General features: G+C 38.7%; 1 protein-coding gene across 5 annotated transcripts in view; it reads left to right on the plus strand.

The window, feature by feature from the left end:
- Positions 1-970: 970 nt before the first annotated feature.
- C2CD2 (C2 calcium dependent domain containing 2) overlaps positions 971-19606 on the plus strand; it is a 114621-nt gene continuing 95985 nt past the window's right edge. For all 5 annotated transcript variants that reach the window (XR_013482840.1, XR_013482841.1, XM_078146474.1 and 2 more), the window contains exons 1-2: positions 971-1049; positions 1646-2083. Coding sequence is in view for 3 of the 5 variants with exons in the window: in XM_078146474.1 (XP_078002600.1) it covers positions 1793-2083 (291 nt within the window). In the remaining 2 variants the exon portion in view is untranslated. The remainder of the gene's footprint in view (positions 1050-1645; positions 2084-19606) is intronic.

Consider the following 19606-nt stretch of genomic DNA (forward strand, 5'->3'; position numbering starts at 1 on the left):
CCTCTTAAAAAAAAAAGGAAACAAAAAACTGCATTTAAGGGTTACACCAACTTTAATTCCCACACAAGGTAGACATATTACTAATCTCACATGTGACAATTCACTTACTTTCAGGGAATTTTCTAAGTAGTTTTTGAGAGACACAATTTTGCTGCTTCACATATGGCCTGGAAAGCACCCTTGAAGTGTGAAATTAACTTAAATAAATTCACAGAACAACAATAATTCCCTTTGTCTTACTTGTTAATGGGAAAGTCTATGTCATGCTGGAATCATGAATGTTATCTATAAAAGAAGAAGCAGTGAGGAAACATCATCCCTTTTCCCTCTTTCCCAATGTCAACGGCCTAAGAGATCTGCAAAAGGAATAGCGGGGGGACTCACTTGAGCAGATGTTTAGCTAGGCTGATGCCGCTTTAGTAACAGTGACGTCCTGATGACCTATCCAAGCTATACTCTCTTCTTTCTCCATTCCTACCTCAGCAAAAAAGTTGCTGGGAGAACAGATAGAACCCCTTGTGTATTGGGGAAAATGGGTGAGGGAGAGGAGGGAGAAACAAACGTCACTTTCCTGGGCGATTCCAAATCGATAGGGCTAATGATATAACCTTTTCTTTTTTTATTCGATTACGTGAGCAAAGCGGGAAGAACTGATGAGAATTTGAAGGGCTTGCAGCCCTGGAGTGAGTCAGGGAAGGATGCAGGGGACAAGGTGAAGATGCATTCTTTCCTTTCTTCTCCACTAGTGGGCGCCCTAGACTCAAGTCTTAGAGCGGGCAGTCCTGCAGGACGCTAAGACCTGAGGCCAGAGTTGTGTGATTGGTGAAAGCCAACGTGTAGCCTTGGAAGGGGATGGACTTTTTTCCAGCCTCTGACGCCTGGCCGTTTTCTTGGGGTTGGAGCGCGTGGGTGAGGCTTGTCAGAGCCATGCCCCGCCTACTCGTTTTTTTCTGGAGGTGTGGCTCTCCTTTCTCTTCCTAGCGCTCGGGACCTTTTCCTATCACTCCTTAGCTGCAGGCTGGCTAGGTTTGGGTCAGGTAGCAGAAAAGGTCCGTGCACCGTGACTGTGGGAGTGGGAAGACTAGGAGGGAATATCTGTAATTGCTGGAGCTGACCCATTTTCCCGCGGCTCTGGTTGAGAGGGGAAGAAGAAAGGCAGTCTTCCGCCAGCATTTGCACCAGTTTTTCCCTCAGTTTTTGCTGAAGAGAGGACTCAGAAATTTTCTTCTTTATTTTTCCTTTATTGTTATTATTATTATTATTATTATTATTATTTTATTATTATTATTATTATTATTATGCTGGGCTTAAGTAATGGCTTGTGGGTGCTCGTTATGTAGGTGTGTTTATTCCTTGACTTACCTTGGCTATTGTTTGTAACCTTTGGGTATTTCTTCTGTAGTAAGTAAGCTCTGCTTACCTTCACCATGGAGCTTTCTCACTTTCCTAAAATCTATTCCTTTCCCTTAGAAACTGAAACTGCATTGGTACTAATTGATAAACTAGATTGACATGAGGACCTCTGAAAAGTAGTTTATATTACTAAAACTTCCAAGAAATAACTTGTGAATTCATTTTCCCTCTTCTCTCCCTTTTCCTTCCTTTCTCCCTCTATCCACCTTTTCTTTTCTCCTTTCTTTTACAGCATCAGAAACTTAACTTCAAACCAGGTATTCCCAAACTGGATGGAAATGTCTTGAATTCACCCTTCTCAAATGAGGAACGTGTCTTTTGTGGAAACTCTGAATTTCCCAGCAGCCTAGATGAGCAGTGATTTTTCAAAGAAGTTGGAATGGAATTAAATGACATGATTTGTCTAGGTTATTGGATTGATGAGATCCAGTGGCTAACCATGGTCACTCTGTTCATCGCCGCCTTGGTGACTCTAAGCATATATTTGGTGCAATATGCCTTGGTCATTGTTGGATCCAGTCCCTGCAGGATGTCAACAGACTCCTTCCAGCCAGTACAGAAGGAAGATTTGGGTTTCTTGCTGAAATGGGTACTATCCCTAAACAGTTGGAGGAGCCAGTGGCAAGTGGCTTGGGTGACAGCTTTGAATGAGGAAGCTAAACATAAAGGGGTGAGTTACTCCATGTGTGTCCACCACTATTTGTGAGGTATTAGCTTTGCTGGCTGCTGGGCAGAGCATACAGATTTTTGAAATGACCCCGTGTACCGTTTAAAATGAAACAACCTCCTACCATTCCCAGCCCCCATCCACCTCCCCCCTCCCATCCTATACTCATCCTCATATCCACTGAACAGCTCAGGTTGTCACAGAGAATGTATTAAATAGAAGTGAGCCTTGGACTTGTGGATAGACTGAAGTTTCAGGGAGATCCTTATATGAAACAAGGGAAGAAAATGCTTCAAAAAAGGGAGAGATAGAGAAAAGGGGATCTGGTTTTAATTGAGGGAGTCAAAACAGAGGTGAATAGTATTAAAATGAAAGACTATGACACAGCCCTTTGTGATGAACTTTCATAAGTACCTTGAGACTGTATGGGTTTTTTATTGATCTTTTAAAAGGATATTTGGAATGTGCTCATAATTTTAGATTTGTTTATTTTTGTGTAAATCACTGATTCAGAAAAGATTTCCAATTCCAAATTAATATCACTAGGTGAAATCTTTGCCAATATGATATATCATTTATGTTCACTTCATTGGCTGACATTAATAACTGTAATTCCCCCTCCCTTTTTACTAATTTGATAGATTGATAAGTGCAACTTAATTATTTTATGTGCATTATATTAGGTTCATAAAATGCAGTTTTTAGTCAAGTAAAATTTTCTTGTGATATAGTAAATATCTGAGTTTCAGAAATATGAACTGGTTTCCTTACTCCCTTTATCCCTGTTTTTCAAAAGTTCCTGACTGTCACCATGGCATCTTTAGCATATGCTTTGTATACCTACTCAATAACGGTGGGAGGTAGATTAGATTACCATGTTAAGTCTCAAAGATTCTGTGATATCTGGATCCCCATAATAATGAGCCATTTCTCATCCTCCATCTTTGTCTTTTAGGGAGAGGGAATTATGTGGAGTTTTTATTTACATTTAGTTCTCAGTCAGGGGACCATCAAAATACCATGAAAAGTTGGACATTACCTAATTTTTTGTTAAAATTTTTTTTGTGAACTTAATAGTCACCAACCAATATAAGATATAAAGATTAGAAAAGTACAAAAAACTGTGAACTTTTGTTACATTTTTTTAAAGACACAAAAAGTTTAACAACATAGTAACAAAGTAGGTCCATTTGTATCTATCTGCATTTTTTTCCCTTTCTGTGTATTTCTAAAAATGTTTTGTTGATAACTCCCCTCTGTTATCACCTAATCCTTTCTCTATTGTATCAAATATGTATATATAGTCAAGCAAAACAAGTCAACACACTGGTCGTGTCAAAGAACACACATATTTCTGTATCTCTCTATCACCTCTTTCAAAAGTTGCCTTACTTTTCCTTAGATATTTCTAGGTTTGAAAAATGGGGCCTCTTATACCCTTTCCACTGATGTTTGGAAAGAGTCAAATTGAGCTTCAAATTCCTTACTTGAAAAGTAGGGGTAATAATATTTGCACTGCTTATCTCATAGAGTTTTTTTGAGGAAAAAGCTTAGCATGCTTTATAAATGTGAATTATTATGTAAGGCACATTAATTTTAATTTCTCAAAGGCCAGTGTGAGTTCCTGGTTCTTCAGATTAATTTTAAATCAATTAAGGGCTATATGGTGTGACTATAATGAGATATAAACCCTTGTGCTTGACATATTGAGGCATCACTCATAATTTTGCATATTGTCTCATTTCTAATAATGTAGAACAGACATATTGAGGCATCATTCATAATTTTGCATATTGTCTCATTTTGAATAATGTAGAACAGAGGTAGGAAAACTACTGCATATAGATTGAAGGTAGCAGAGATATGATTTTTAGTGTAATAACAGTATTACCCAGGCTAACCTTAGGTCAAATTGTAAAAATTTCATATTTCCCTATTAGCATCCCTCCTCCTGCCTTTGATAACATTGCTAAAGTTTAGGTTAGGGCTTAGTGTCTAGAGAATTCTGAGGCACCAATGCTATGCTGACCCTTCCAGTAACAAGTGAATTAACAGAAGCTTAGCCACTTTGGAGAAGTTGTTAATTCCTACCCTAAAGTAAGATAGCTATTAAGATACTGTAATAAATTTGGTAAAATTAAGCTTTGCCAGAGAAAGTTGAAATTTCTTGTGGGGGGAAATCGACTATTTCTTGTTTCTGGGGGGGAAAGTTGGCTTATTTTTTGCAGAGGTAAAGAGATCAAAGGGCTTGATTGATATATAATAAAACAATAGATCCATATCCTCTTTAGATAAATTTAAGTGATCTTTAAAGTCTGTTAGCTAACAAGCACCTATTAAGCTCTTATTATGTGCCAAGCACTGTGTTAAGTGTTTGGGGATACAAGGAAGGGCCCTGTCCTCAAGGAACTCACATTCTAATGGGGGACACAACATACAAACAAGTATATACACAAGATTCAATCAATCTCTCTCCCTCTGCCACATATAGATACATATATATGTATGTATGTATACATACATACATACATACCTATATACATACATACACACCCCTATATATAAAATATACACACATAAATATGTGTGCAGAAAGTGGGATTTGAGCTGAATCTTGAAGGAAGCCAGGGAAACCAGGAGGTGGAGGGGTAGGAGAGCATTCCAGCCTTGGGGTACAGCCAATGAAAAGGCACAGAGTTGAGAGATGGGGTTTCTTGTTTAAGGAACACCAAGAAAATCAGTATAGTTGAATCATACACTATAAGGAGGGGAGTAAAGTATAAGAAGACTAGAAAGGGAAAATGTGAAAGGCTTTAAAAGTCAAAGTACTGTTTTGACTTCTTGGAAATTACCTTCACTTTTATTGCAAGAGTTCTAGTCTTGGAGCTGGCCCTGAAGAAACAAAATATTTACTAATTGTATGAACCTGGGCAAGTCACTTAACATCTCTGACTTGGCTTCATCAATGTAAAATGTTGAAAATACTACCCCCACAGGATTATTATGGAGAAAGGCCTTTATAAACCTTAAATGGTTAGGAAAAAATGAAATTTCATTGGATAGGATCATAAATGTGGATGTAGAAGAAGCCTCAGAGGGCATCTATTCTGATTCCCTTATTTTGTAGACAAGCAAACTGAGGCCCAAAGAGTTTAAGTGTTGCTCACAGTTCCATAGTCTAGTAGGCCAGGCCTGACCCGGGCCAGTTTAGTGACAGGCCTGGAATCAGGAAGACCTGAGTTAAAATCCAGCCTCAGAACACTTATGAGCTGTGTGACCTTAGCCAAGTCACTTAACCTCTACTTGCCTTAGTTTCCTCATCTGTAAAGGTGATAAATAATAGCACCTATGTCCCAGGGTTGTTGAGAGAATCAAATAAGATAATAATTGGGAAGTGCTTAGCACAGTTCCTTGCACATAGTAAGTGTTACATAAATGTTAGCTATTCTTATTACTATAGATTCTAGGTTGTCTTCAGCTAGAAAATTGTTTCAAACTGTCCTTTTGTGGGTTCTGCCACTCCAGAATTCATTGTGCAGCATGATTTTAAAGTTGTTTGGAGGAGAATTTGGGAGAGTTCAGATGAGTCCCAGGCCTTTTTTCTGCTGTCTTGCTAAAATGAAGAGTCATTCCTAGGTCATTGAACAGTTAACAAAAGGAGGTTTACTTAACCATGATATAGTAAGGATATGGAATAAGGGAATAGTGGCACTTAGCTTCTATAGATTCAGCCCCCCTTGTCTCCATATGGAAGCACATCCTTTCAGCAGGGAAGGGTATGGTGACTTCTATGGTCTTCAGACATTCAGTAAGTCAAAGGAGTTCCCTGTGGATGAGACTTTCTGTGCCAGGAGGCACATCAACCAATCCAGATCCTGAGGATAGCTTTATCACCTTTTAGGAAAAATTAACCCACGTATAGGGGAAGTGTTGAAAACCCTTCTAAATAGTACTTCTATCACAATGGGTCATTCATACAACCGCATGTGATAGTCCACACCATAGGCATCACCGTGTTTTTTCATGTTTGGGTAATTGAGTAGCTATACATGGCATTTAGGATTCTGCAACATTCTGGGGCTTGATGTCATTAGCAAAATGTCATCCACAAATAGCATATGAAGGGACCTTACCATATGTAGGTCTAAAAGCAGATGGGGATAGGGAGTTTGACTGAAGAGGATCATTAGCCACTGTAACTTCTACCCTTGTGTGGATGGAGCCTGTTTCCAGCTCCTCCCTTCAGATGGGATTCTCTTCTAGTCAGTGCTCTAGGTTTGCCTCTTAGAGGAGGGGTTCCTTTAAACCTGTAGTGGTAATGGAACAGTGGAAATTGAAAACTGACTGAGGGTTTTTTCTTGCTTCTCTTTGCCAAGCTGTCTTCCTCCAAAACAATTTTGGTTCATTCTCTGTCTAGGTTTCTTTTTATTCCAAATTATCTTAATCTTTTCCTTGCTTTGGAGGAATCTTTGATAATATGTATTAGTAACATTTCTTTGGTTCATCTTAAGCCTTCAACTCCTTATCTTAGCTGTGTGCAATTGATCATAATCTCCCTCTCATTTGCCTTTGAGCAAATGAAATATTATACAGACCAGAAATGCATTGGGGTAAGCATAATTTTATCTTGATAGTAGCTTTTATAGGATACAAAGACAGAAATGCGACAGTCTGGGAGGCGGAGCCAAGATGGTGGAGTGAAAGCAGTGACTTGCTTGAGCTCTCCCCTAAACCCCTGCAAATACCTATAAAAATGGCTCTAAACAAATTCTAAAAACAGCAGAACCCACAAAAAGACGGAGTGAAGCAAATTTCCAGCCCAAGACAACCTGGATGATTGATCAGAAAGGTATATCGCTCTGGGCTTTGAGGGGAGCGCAGTGTGGCATGGGCTCGCAGGCTGCAGCGAACCTAAAGCAGGCCTCAGAGGACTGAATCTCAGGCAGCTGTGGCAGTTTCCAGATCTCAACCCATGAACGCCAAAGACAGCTTAGAAGGTCAGTGGGAAAAGTCTGTTGCTGTGGTGACAGAGGAGCTGGGTCTCAGAGCCAGATCCAGAGAGAAGAGCGCTGCCTCTTGAGCTTCCAGCCCACAGACTGAGGGGGAATTGAGTGGCTAATCAGAGAGGAATTGCAGAGATCTCTTTGCCAGTGCTGAAGCAGGAATCTCTTGCTTTGCCCTGCTTGGATCTGGGTCACAGTTCTGGTTGGCAGTCCTGGGGCGAGGAGGAGCACTGGCATGGAGGAGCTTGTAGTGGCTGGGGAGAGAAAACCCTCCTTACAATTCCAGGACAGAAAGGACTGCTTGTGGTCACTAATAGACCAGAGCACAGGCCAGGAAAGGAGTAAACATCTTGCCCCTTATCATACCACCTTGCAAGAACTGAAAATTTACAGGATCCTACAAGTATCTCTGAAAACAGCTGTACAAACCCCTGAAGCTCGGGACAATACATTCTCCACATTGGAAGCAGACTCTTACCTTAACAAAGAGCTTAAAACTCAAGTAATTGGCAGGGATCTTGAGCAAGCAGTGTAAAAAAGAGTCAGACAAAGATAGAAATGCAAAATAAGCTTGAAAGAAACAAAGAGAAGCTTCAGAATGGTTATATTCATTTGCTGGTAGGAGAGATTAGGAGAACAAGTGTCGCCTTCGTCACCCTTGGCAAACAAGAACAGCTAGAGCCTTTCTGATGAGACTTTAGGTAGCCTTATGTCATTCAGTTACAATCCATTCCAAAAGTCTCAGCCCCCAGTCAGAGAAATGATGGTAACAGTAACAGCAACAGTGACATTACTGAGCACCTGCCAAGTGAGCCCATCTCCTCTTCTTTTTCCTTGTATGTGTGCCATGAAGAACCTCACATTTCAGCCTCTGATATCTATGATTGAAGTGTCTCACAATGGAGGCTATGTCATCGTGGTTGAAGCTGCTTGGGTACAGAGGTAGTTGCAGTCTTGTCTACCTCTATACACCATCTTTTCATTGGCTTCTTAAAAAAATGTTTTAATGGATGCTGTTTCTTAGATCATCACAGTTATCCCAGGTGTCTCTTCTCCTTCCCCTCCCAGAGAACCATCCCATATGATACATAGTATTTTTTTGAGAGGGAAAAAATTCAGTACCATTGATCAATACACTGAAAAAACCTTAAAGTATGTTCAAAGTATAGCACTCCATGAAGAAGTGGGTTGGGGGTGTCTTCTCATATCTCATCATTCATGTTCTACTTGATCTTCACAATTTTTTTAAATTTTGATTTTTTGGCACATTTTTCTTTCCATTTACATTATTATAATTATTATGTATATTGTTTTCTTGGCTCTGCTTGTTTCTTTCTGCATCAGTTCACGTAGATCTTCCCATGTTTCTCTGTATTCATCATACTCATCATTTCTTAGAGCACAGTAATATTTCATTACATTCATGTAACACAGTTTGTTTCGCCATTCTCCAAATGATGGGCATCTACTTTCCAATTCTTAGCTAGCACAAAAAGTGCTACTTTAGATATTTTGGTGTATATGGAGACTTTCTTCTTATCTATCTGTGGTGTCTTAGGGGTAGAAGCCAAGTAATGGAGTTTCTGTTCCAAAGGGTATGGACATTTTTGTCAATTTATTTACACAGTTCCAAATTGCTTTCCAAAATGGTTGTACCATTTCACAGCTCCACTAACAATGTATGCCTGTCATTTCACAACTGCTCCAAAATTGACTGTTTTCATTTTCCTTCAATTTTACCGATTTGTAGGATGTAAAGTGAAACCTCTGAGTCATTTTGATTTGCATTTCTCTTGTTATTAGTGATCTGGAGCATTCTTTAATGTGGTTGTGAATACTTTGTAATTCTTCTTTTGAGAACTGTTTGTTCATATTCTTTGACTAATTATCCGTTAGGAGATGCCTGCCCATTAATCTTACATGTATTTATTAATTATTTACATGTCTTGGATACTAAATCCTTATCAGAGAAACTTGATAGGGGCAGCTAGCACCGGCCCTGAAGTCAGGAGGACCTGAGTTCATATCTGGTCTCAGACCAAACACTTGACACTTACTAGCTGTGTGACCCTGGGCAAGTCACTTAACCCCAATTGCCTAAAAAAAAAATTAATACAAAGATTTTTTTTCCCATTTGATCCTTTCTTTCTTATCCTAGGTGTGTCTGTGTAGAAGCTTTTTGATTTCAAGTAATCAAAGCTATGTCTTCTTTTGTAATTTTTGTAATTGGCTCTATTTCTTGTTTGATTAAGAATACATCTACCCATATCTGTGAGAGATATATGATCTGGTTCTCTTATATCTTTTTTTAGAGTATAATTTTTAATATTTGGTTACATATCCACTTCAGGGTGGCGCAGTGGGTAGAGGCTGGGCCTGGAGTCAAGAAGATCAACTTCAAATCTGGCCCGTGGCACTTACTAGCTGTGTGACCCTGGGCAAGTCATTTAACATTTTTTTGCCTCAGTTTCCTCATCTGTAAAATGAGCTGGAGAAGGAAATAGCAAACCTTTCCAGTACCTTTTCTAAGGAAACCTCAATGGGGTCACAGAGACTCAGATACTACTGAAATGACTGAATAAGAATATCCGTTTAGTCTACATATCCTCTTCAGTGCAATCTTTTTCCTTTGTTCATTGTGGCAGAAATTTGGGCCTTGGCCACTTCTCACTATAGTACCTTTTTACCTCTTGAGAGATTGCAACTTTCTTTACCTACAGGAAGAAGAGAGGGAAACTATCTTTTCTCCTGGAGAAAACAGTCCCCAGTCATCCTTGGATCAAAATGCAGTTGAGATTTCTGTCACATCCAGTAGGTATCCACCTCAGATGAACTCTATGGAGTAACCCCTTGTGTAAAGATGGCTACATAGGAAATCCCTCTTGCCTTTAGACTCTACTGGAGTCTTCCATGACATTTGTGTGATGTCATGAGCAATCCGTGAGCATTTGTCTCCCTGGTTAATATATTTCTTGATTTTAATAACAGAAGTCATTGAACAAAGTTATGTTTGTGTTTTTCAAGACATCTTGAATGAACTTGACATGTTTGTTGGTGGGTCTAAGTTGGAAGAGAGCCTTCGAGGGCAAATTTTGCCTAACTAAATGAAAAAATTAAAGCAGTCAGAAACTAATAACCACAGTGATATCTCATGTTCCCAGTACCTTTCAGTCAAGCATTTAGAGGTATGGGGTCTGCTGTGAAATATAATTCATTGGAGCTTGCTTATTCCCTTTTCGTAGTTTTAGCAAGAATGCCCTTAAAAAGTATGAAGATCATTCTCATAATTTTTTAAAATGAGAAAATAGGTATATGAGTAAGTGGCTGATGATTTGGGTTTTTAGTTACCTTTTGATAATTATAAAGTCCATCAATTAAGAAAAAGAATTTATTATGAATTTAATCATTGTTGTTGTATTTCAATATACAAAGAACAAAAAGGTACAAAACCGTGAACTATTACAGTTTATTGTTGTTTTTTTTTAAAGTAGACAATGACATGATCACCAAGATGGCAGAATAGTCATTTTCCCAGATTATTTTAACTCTTTAACTTTCAAAAATAAAAATAAATCCAAAAGGAATTATGCACCAGATGTTGAATAATTTGTTCACACAACAAAGAAAAGGTAAAATTTTTATGAATTGTCATTGGAGAATTTTAATCCCTATAGTACTCACTCTCTTTCCTGTATCAACCTCTACTCATCCCAAGTAAGGGCATAAATAGACTTTTGAGCTTTCATCTGGGACCTTTTTTGGAATCTTCCTTTCCTTTGAAGACTATTAACGTACCCCACCCCCTCACCGTACTCATGTTTCAAACAAGCAGTGGATGCTGACTTTTCCTATCCATGTGAGAAGGAAAGCAGAGAGCTGAAACAGCACTATCTTCTGAGTGGGGCCTGGATGTTGGTTAGGGGCCCCCAAAGCTTTGGAGGCTTACTGAAATAACTCCTCTCCCCACCCCCTCATCTCTACAAATAACAGCGGACACTGATTTAGCTAGTGAAGGAAAGGAAGAAAACCAAGGGAGGAATTGAGGGGAGGGGGGAAAGGTTCATGGCTAAGCTAGGTCTGAAGAAAAGTGGACTAAAACCTCTCTGGGCTTATCTTCTTTCCACCAAGAGACTACTATCCTACCTTCCTTCCCTCATGCTCACTATCTTCTGCTACTCCCCAACTCCTCTCCTGCCTTTATACTTTGGTTGTTGTTTGATTCTTTGTAGTTTTCTTGGCAAAGATACTGGAGTGGCATGCTATTTCTTTTTCCAGCTCAGTTTACAGAGGAGGAAACTGAAGCAAAGAGGATTAAGTGACTTGACCAGGGTCACACAGCTTTTACGTGTCTGAGGCTGAATTTGGACTTAGGTCTTCCTGACTCCAGGCCTGGTGCTTTATCCACTGTGCCACCAAGCTGCCTCCTTCAAGTCTTCACTAAAATCTAATCTTCTACAGGAAGCCTTTCCTAATTTTTCCTAATTCTAGTGCTTTTCCTCTTTTAATTATTTCTTCTTTTTCCTATATATATGTATTTTTTTTATATATTTGCTTGTTTTCTTCCCCATTAGGTTGTGAGCTCCCTGAGGACAAAGACTGTCTTTTTCCTTATTTTTGCATCTCCAGTGCTTGGCACAATGCCTGGCACATAGTAGACTCTTAATAAATGGTCATTTTCTGACTTGATTACTGGGGGCAGGGCCTCAGAATGGTGAACTATATATCCCCTAATGTACAAGGAAACTAAGGCAGCTTTACAGATTAGCACTGGTGGGTGGGGTAGTACCCATGAACAAAAAAGGGAATTTCAGATGGGGGCAATATTTTTTAAAAGGCTAGGACACCAAAGCTTTTTTATAAAAGCCCCCAAAACAAGCAGATAAATCAATATTGAGAATCCCAAGAGTGGAAGGAAGGGTGAATTCTAAATCCTCAAAGTGTTAGTCCTCTTAATAAATATTATAAAACAAATGTATTAATGGTTGATGAAATGCATAATCTACAGAATTTCCAGGAGAGGATGGAACAACAAGAAATTTCAGAATGATTCAAAAGATAAATTAAATCCATAAAAGACATTAAAATTAAATATATCTTGGGATATAAGGCTCATAATGCAGAATTTAAAAGTTTAATTAGCAGAATTGGAAAATCTATGATAGAAATCTCTCTAAAGAGTTGAAAGATCAATAAACGGATGTGGAACACAAAAATACTGAAGTAGAAGAAAATCTTGTGGAAGAGAAGTGAAAGGCTACAAAGAACACACGAAATCTATATAAGCTGAAGCAGCTGATCTTCAGTTAAGTAACATGTATTTATTCAGCAAAAGGCACTGTGGGCACATACACAAACAATGAAACAATCTCTGCTGTCAAGGAGCTAACATTCTAACAAGGAAGAACTTAAGGATTTGCAGAGAGAAATTAGACCCATTCTACCTTCTGCCTCCTGTGGGAAGAGAAGAAATGCCATTCCATCATGTCTTGTTTGGATTCCTACCTTTGGGGCAAGGGGAGAAATACCATTCTTTTAGCTTCCCTCACTTAGTATCTTACCAGAGCTGCCTAAAGCCCTGAGAGGACTCTCACAGGAGACCAAACCCCTAGTAATATTGATAACCTACCTGAATTCATTCCTCAGTGATTAAGAAACTTTCACCTGATCATACCCTCTGCATCTCTATGATTTTGAAGTCCTGGCTGTCATCATTCAAACCCCATTCTTCATGTCCTACTGCCCAATCCCTTATTCCTGTTACCTTCAACTGAACTCGCCTATCCCCAGGGCCCCACTTGAAAGCTACCTGCCCCTTCCACTATGCTCTGTGGAATACTTGCAAGTTTACAAGCTTGCTTTCATTGTACATATTTTAATTTCTTCCCTTTTTCTGGTTCTCACTGAGATTTGGTTTGCTGCTTATGACACAAGCCTAAGAATTCTACAGAGTTGGAATGCTCCCTGTTCCCCATTGCCACTTCTTTATCTACCACCATCACTCAATAACCTCTCCTCCTTTAAGATGCATTCAGTGCATATCTACCACCCAATCAAAATTCTGATAGCTTGTGTTCACTAACTTCTAGGGCACTTCCTTTCTTTCTTCAAGGAGTTTAGTGCCTGGCTCACAGACTTTCTCTCCTTGACAACTCCTACCCTAATAATTAGGGACTTTAAGAGAAATTTGATACTCCCTCAAAAGCTCTTGATTCAGTTCCTAGGTATACTCATTTCACTTGACATAATCCTTCACCACTCCTCTCACCTATATACTAAAATGGATCTTGGCATCCCTCATAATTGCATCATTTAAATATTGTTGTTCATCCTTCATTTTTGAAGAGGAACAATAGCATCATGGGGTTATGTCTTGACTTGAGTGTGAATTGGATTTAAGTGCGGCAGAGTTGTAAAAAGTTGTCAGCCTCTCTCTTCCAGAGTCATTGAAGTTCAGTGGCAAGAGAAAAGTCGAGATGACTGGTGCTAGCCCAGCTTATAGTGGATGAACTTGGCATCTTCGATGTTTGATCAAGCTCTAAGTGCCCCATAGCACCTGCTTCAGCTGCCTTCATGGCCATTGGAATATATCATTGTCATCCACCCAGTCTGCTAGGGGATGTCTTCACATGCTTGGGGTAGACATTCCCCTAAGTCGCCTATGGGTCACTTACTCTCAACCTGGTTTAGCCTGTCTGCCCAGGCAGTTTTACCAGGGTGTGGCGATTGCACATACTATAGCTTCTTGGAGCCACGGGTGAGAGTTGAGTGACGTTTGATACCAAAGGTGGATGAGTAGCCATGCTGCTAGCTATATGACCCTGGGCAAGTCACTTTGATTGCCACAGTTTCCTCGATTTAAAATAAGAGCACCTGCCTCCTAGGACTGTTGTGAGAATCAAATCAGATAATATTTATAAAGAACTTAGCTTTATTGTTAATTTATCTGCTTATGCTGAAGGTCTATAACTGAGTTTTCTTCCTCCTGACATCTTTGATAATATCAGTCTTTCCCCCTTATGTTCCCTTATTGCTGCTTTCTTACTCTTTCTTTTTTTGGTTACAGTTTCCCTAGGGGTTGGAATTCAAAACTGTTTCAGGCTCCTCCCATGATGGTGAATTCATGTTTTGATGGCCTCTGTCACTGCCCCAAGTGACTTCTGGAGGGAAAGAACTTACTGAAGCTGGTTGCCAATCTCCTTTGCTTCAGGCAAGCCTGATGTACACACACACACACACACACACTTTAGTATTCTGCCCCCAATTTCTTCTATTCCTCCGTCCTCTGTCTGAGGATCATTGCAGCACAGAGCATTGACAAAATAATCTTCTGCCTTTTGGTTTTCTTGGGATACTGGGGGAGGTGCAGAGAATGCACAGAAATTTGAGCCATAGGTTGGCTTGTGTAGCCCTTCCTGAATGTTAATGACTAGTGGGATAGGGAGTTCTGAGTGAATGGATTAGAGGTTTGGAATTAGCTTTCTTTGATGTTAGTTCAAATTTTTACTTCCTTAAAGCTCTTGGTGTTGTAGATTATGGGGATAGCTGAAATTGTTTTACCTCTTTTACATAATTCCTATTTTGGAGAGGTTTGAGATGCATGATCTAAGAAAGTGTCTAGTCTTTCATCGTGTTGTTTGTGTGCCCTGGATTTCTGTTTTCTTTGTTTATGAAGGGCTGTGTTCTTCATGGATCTCTGTAGCAGCTCAGGTGAAAAACCTGAGAGATTTCAGTGTGCTCAACACATTCTGATATTGGTTGAAGTCTGAGTGTTTCCTTTCTGGTCAGAGCTTTGCAAAGCCATTGTATCCATTTCTGGTCTAGGTAACACTATTGTAGGTTTGTCCCTGTTTGGAACTTCAGTTGACTGCCACTGGGTAGATCCTGTCCTTAATGCCTGAAGTTCTCTTTCTGTCTCCTTTTGCTGACTTAGGCTGGAAACATGATTCACTGTGATTTTTCCTTGGACTTCCTAATCATGATTTCATGGGTGTCTCTTTCTAAGTCTTTGTTGTAGTAGTTGTTGGGGCGAGATGAACTGTACTGCTTCCTCCTACTTTGCCATATTTGTTTGTGTCATTGAAACACTTTTTTTTTTAAATTTGCAAAAGATAACTGAAGGAAGCATAGACAGGCAGGATGATTTTGAAAATAACAGTAGGATTTGTTGTATACTTTTAAAGAAGCAAGCAGTGTGAAATGGAAATCCATAGTTTCATGTTCTCCTGTATATATCAAAATGCTCTTAAAAAAAAGTTTAAAAAAAGACATACATGTGAAATGCCAACCATTGATAGCATAAAACCTTCCCTTTAAGATCTCTTTCCTTCCTTCGTGTTTTCCCTGTCTCCTATCCACCCCTGTAAAGCAGGTTAATCTGGTGTCTGTTAATTTAGAATGAACTCTGTAGCCAAGCCAAAACTATGTCTTTTGATAATAAGCTGTACTCATGTTTAACTTTGCAGATTGTTAGGTAAATTGAAAAGGGGAGATGGGGGTAAAGTTCATATTTTAAATCTGCATAATTTTATTTTATTTTTTTCTCAGCAATGAGGAAATACAGCCTATCTTCAGTGTCCATGACAAAAATGTTTATTTTCCTTATTTTTATTTAAAATCTTTCACAAAGATACTCTTTGTTGTCCTTTAAAGACCACACTATGGTATCTTTAGAAATAGATTAACGTCTTGTTTCCTACACCCAATAGAGAACAGTTTTAATCTCTCCTTTTTATTAGTTCAATGCTTGGTCTTATGTTTTGTTATTCTCTAGCCAGGCTTCCTGGTTTGCAAAACATCTCTTACGTTAATGACACTCCTCTGCTGGCTTGTTTTACCAAAACACACCTTAATCCTGGAAACTGGGAAGGGTAGCAATCAGAAATACCTGCATAGCAATAGACCTCTCCATTCCTCTGTGTGTATGTGTGTGTTCGAAAACATTATTTCATCACTTAAAAAACGGATTCTATATTTCCCTTGTTAGTTTTAGGTGGGACATGCTACAGCAAAAGTTAGATTAGAAATGTTTTTCTAGCTTTTAATATATCTTTGGGATTCCTAACATGGCCACTTGCCAAATAGCAAACACTGGTGAGTTGACTCATAAAAATATTCTGGCTTCTGTGTTGTTTTTGATTGTTTCCAGTTTTCATTATGAGATACAGGTGGTTTGAATATAAAACAGTAATTAAGACAACAGCCCTCTTCTCTGATAAAAATCACTAAGAAAACTTTTTTTTTCAGGAGAAAATGTGCTTTTTAGAGGGTTTGAGCATTTATTAAGTGAGTGTTGTCCACTGTAAGGTAATCTTTTGTAAGGCCATTCTTGGGGGCACTCACCCTTCACTGTCCTATACCTAGCCAATGCAGTGTGTAGTTCAATGTTGGAATGAACTGCCCCTCCCAAGAAGGGTGGTTCCCTTTTCTCACACTCATTAATTCATTTTTAAAAACTTAATTATGGGATGCTATTTATGGTAAATGAGGTTTGTAAGTTTCAGGTTTCTCCCTTCAGTTTCAGATTTTCACTAAGGGAAAAAGTACCAAAGGAATTTAATATACAAAAATGAATCATGTATAGGTCATATAATTTATGCCACTCACAAAAAGGAGTGCTCAGCATAAAAGAACTGTAGTCTATATTAACAGAATTAGATAAGAATTCAGTAATTCAGCTTATAACTATGGTTATAATCAGTTGGGAGGCTAATAGTTAAACCTCTTCAGTACATGAAGGACTACTAATCAGGGATTTCATATTTGCCATACTTGGCCTATATGGACCTACTCTATTATTGATGGTTATCTTCTTTGATGCAGAATATTCACTTGCCTCCACCCTACTACCACTTAGAGGACAACAAAAGTGATCCTTATGTAGGCCCCCCCCAGGACTTTTGGAGCTCTGAATGTTGTCCCCAATCCTAGACACATCCATCACAAACACCATGGTCATATGGAGGCTGGGTAAGAGAAAGGGCAGTCACCCCTATCCCACTCAACAATCCATGACAAATGTTGAAGGGGATGTGGAAAAGTTGGGACACTAATGGATTGTTGATGGGATTGTGAAATGATCCAATGATTCAGAAGAGCAATTTGGAACTGTGCCCAAAGGGCTATAAAGCTGCATACCCTTGGATCCAACATTATCACTACTAGGTCTGTATCCCAAAGAGATTTTTTAAAAAAGGGAAAAGACCTATATGTACCAAAATATTTATAGCAGCTCTTTTTGTGGTGATAAGGAATTGGAAATTGAAGGGACACACATTAGGGAATGCTGAAGAAGTTGTGTTATGTGATTGTGATGGAATGCTGTTGTGCTTTAAGAAATGATAATCAGGATGCTTTCAGAAAAACTTGGGAAGGCATGAACTCATGCAAAGAAAGTGAGCAGAACCAGGAAAACATTGTGCATAGTAACAACGATGTTGTACAGTGATCAACTGTGAATGACTTCACTATTTTGCTCAATACAATGATCTAAGACAATTCCAAAAGACCCATGATGAAAAATTCTGTCTACCACCAGAGAAACACCTGATGGACTCTGAATGCAGATCAAAGCACATTTTTTAAAACTTTATTTTTCTTGGGGGTTTTTTTGTCTGCATTTTCTTTTGCAAAATGGCTAATATGGAAATATGTTTTGCATGACTGCACACATATAATCTACATCAAATTGCTTGCCTTCTCAAGAAGGGGGTAAAGGTGGAAGTGAGGGAGAGAATTTGGAACTCAAATTTTTTAAAAAAGAATGCTAAAAATTGTTATTACGTGTAATTAGAAAAAAATTAAATATAAAATTTTTCCCAAAAAAGATTCTTTCTTTTTCTGGTTTTTAGTTAGCTTTTTGTGTTTTTTTTTAACTTCACCAGAATTTTCCTACTATCCCTCTCTTCCTCTCTCTTCCTTCCTTCCCTGAGGCCTATCCCAGGTAAATTTTTCAATTAATTAATTAATTTTTAGTTTTCAAAATTCACTTCCTTGAGATTTAGAGTTCCAAATTTTCTCCCCATCTCTCCCCTCTTCCCACCTCAAGATAGTGTGCAATCTGATATAGGCTCTACATATACATTCATGTTGAACCTATTTTCACAGTAGTCATGTTGTAAAGAAGAATTAGAACCAATGGGAGAAACCACAAGAAAGAAGAAACAAAAAAAAAAGAGAGAGAGAGAGATTAAATAATGTGCTTTGATCTGCCTTCAGATTCCATAGTTCTTTTTCTGGATGTGGACATTTTCCATCATGAGTCCTTTGGAAGTTATCTTGGATCTTTGCATTGCTGAGAAGAGATGAGTAGCTGTTACTGTCTACAATGTTCTCCTGGTTCTGCTTGCTTCAATCAGCATCAGTTCATTTAAGTCTTTCCAAGTTTTTCTGAAGTCTGCCTACTCATCATTTCTTATAGCACAATAGTATTCCATTACATTGATATATCACAACTTGTTCAGCCATTCCCCAACTGATGGGCATCCCCTCAATTTCTAATTCTTTGCCACCACAGAAAGAGCTGCTATAAATATTTTTGTACATGTGAGTCCTTTTCCCATTTGTATGATCTCTTTGGGATACAGACCTAGAAGTGGTATTGCTGGGTCAAAGGGTATGCACAAATTGCTCTTTAGAATAGTTGGATCAGTTCACAACTCCACCAACAATGCATTAGTGTTCCAGTTTTCCTATATCTTCTCCAGCATTTATTATTTTCCCATTTTGTCATGTTGGCTAATCTGATAGGTGTGATGTACTACCTCTGAGTTGTTTTGATTTGCATTTTTCTAACCAATAGTGATTTAGAGCATTTTTTCATATGACTATAGATAGCTTTAATTTCTTCCTCTGAAAACTGCCTGTTTATATCCTTTGACCATTTATCAATTGAGGAATGACTTGTATTCTTATAAATTTGGCTTCCTCCTCCCATGTAAATTTTTTTTTAAAGGAAAAGAGAAAAAAGAAAGAAAAATCCAGCAAAACAATAGGTTTTTAAAAAAAGTCTGGAAATATAAGTAGAGTTCCATACTTATGGACCTCCCACTTCTACAGAGGAAAAGAGTAGGAGTATCTTCTCCTACCCTTTCTTTTGTGTCATACTTATCCTTTGTATTTTTTTTTATATTTGCCTTTGATTTTTTCTCCTTTTTTATTGATTTTTTTTGTAGTCATATAAATTGTTGACACAACTTTACATTAGAGGGTATCATGTGAGGGTCTGTTTTGTTCCACCCATATATCCTCTGTATGTCCATATGAAGGTGGCTCTCAGTGAGCCAAGAATAGACATCCCTAGCATCTCCTTCCTCTCGGGGGAGACTGACTCCTGCCAGGAAGAGAAGGAAGAGGGTGGGGCTTGAGGCCGTTTACTCTGTTCTCCTCTGAGAGAGAAAGTACTGGGCTAGAATTATATCTATCTGACCCTTTATGTATTAATCATCTAGGGGAAGTAGTTTTTAGGTTCAAGCTAAATTCCTGATCAGTATTCATTAATGGTGAAAGGGTGGCCACAGGTTTATAA

This window comes from Phascolarctos cinereus, unplaced genomic scaffold (genome assembly GCF_003287225.1).
Source record: "Phascolarctos cinereus isolate Bilbo 61053 unplaced genomic scaffold, phaCin_HiC Scaffold_726;HRSCAF=1367, whole genome shotgun sequence".
Lineage (NCBI taxonomy): Eukaryota > Metazoa > Chordata > Mammalia > Diprotodontia > Phascolarctidae > Phascolarctos > Phascolarctos cinereus.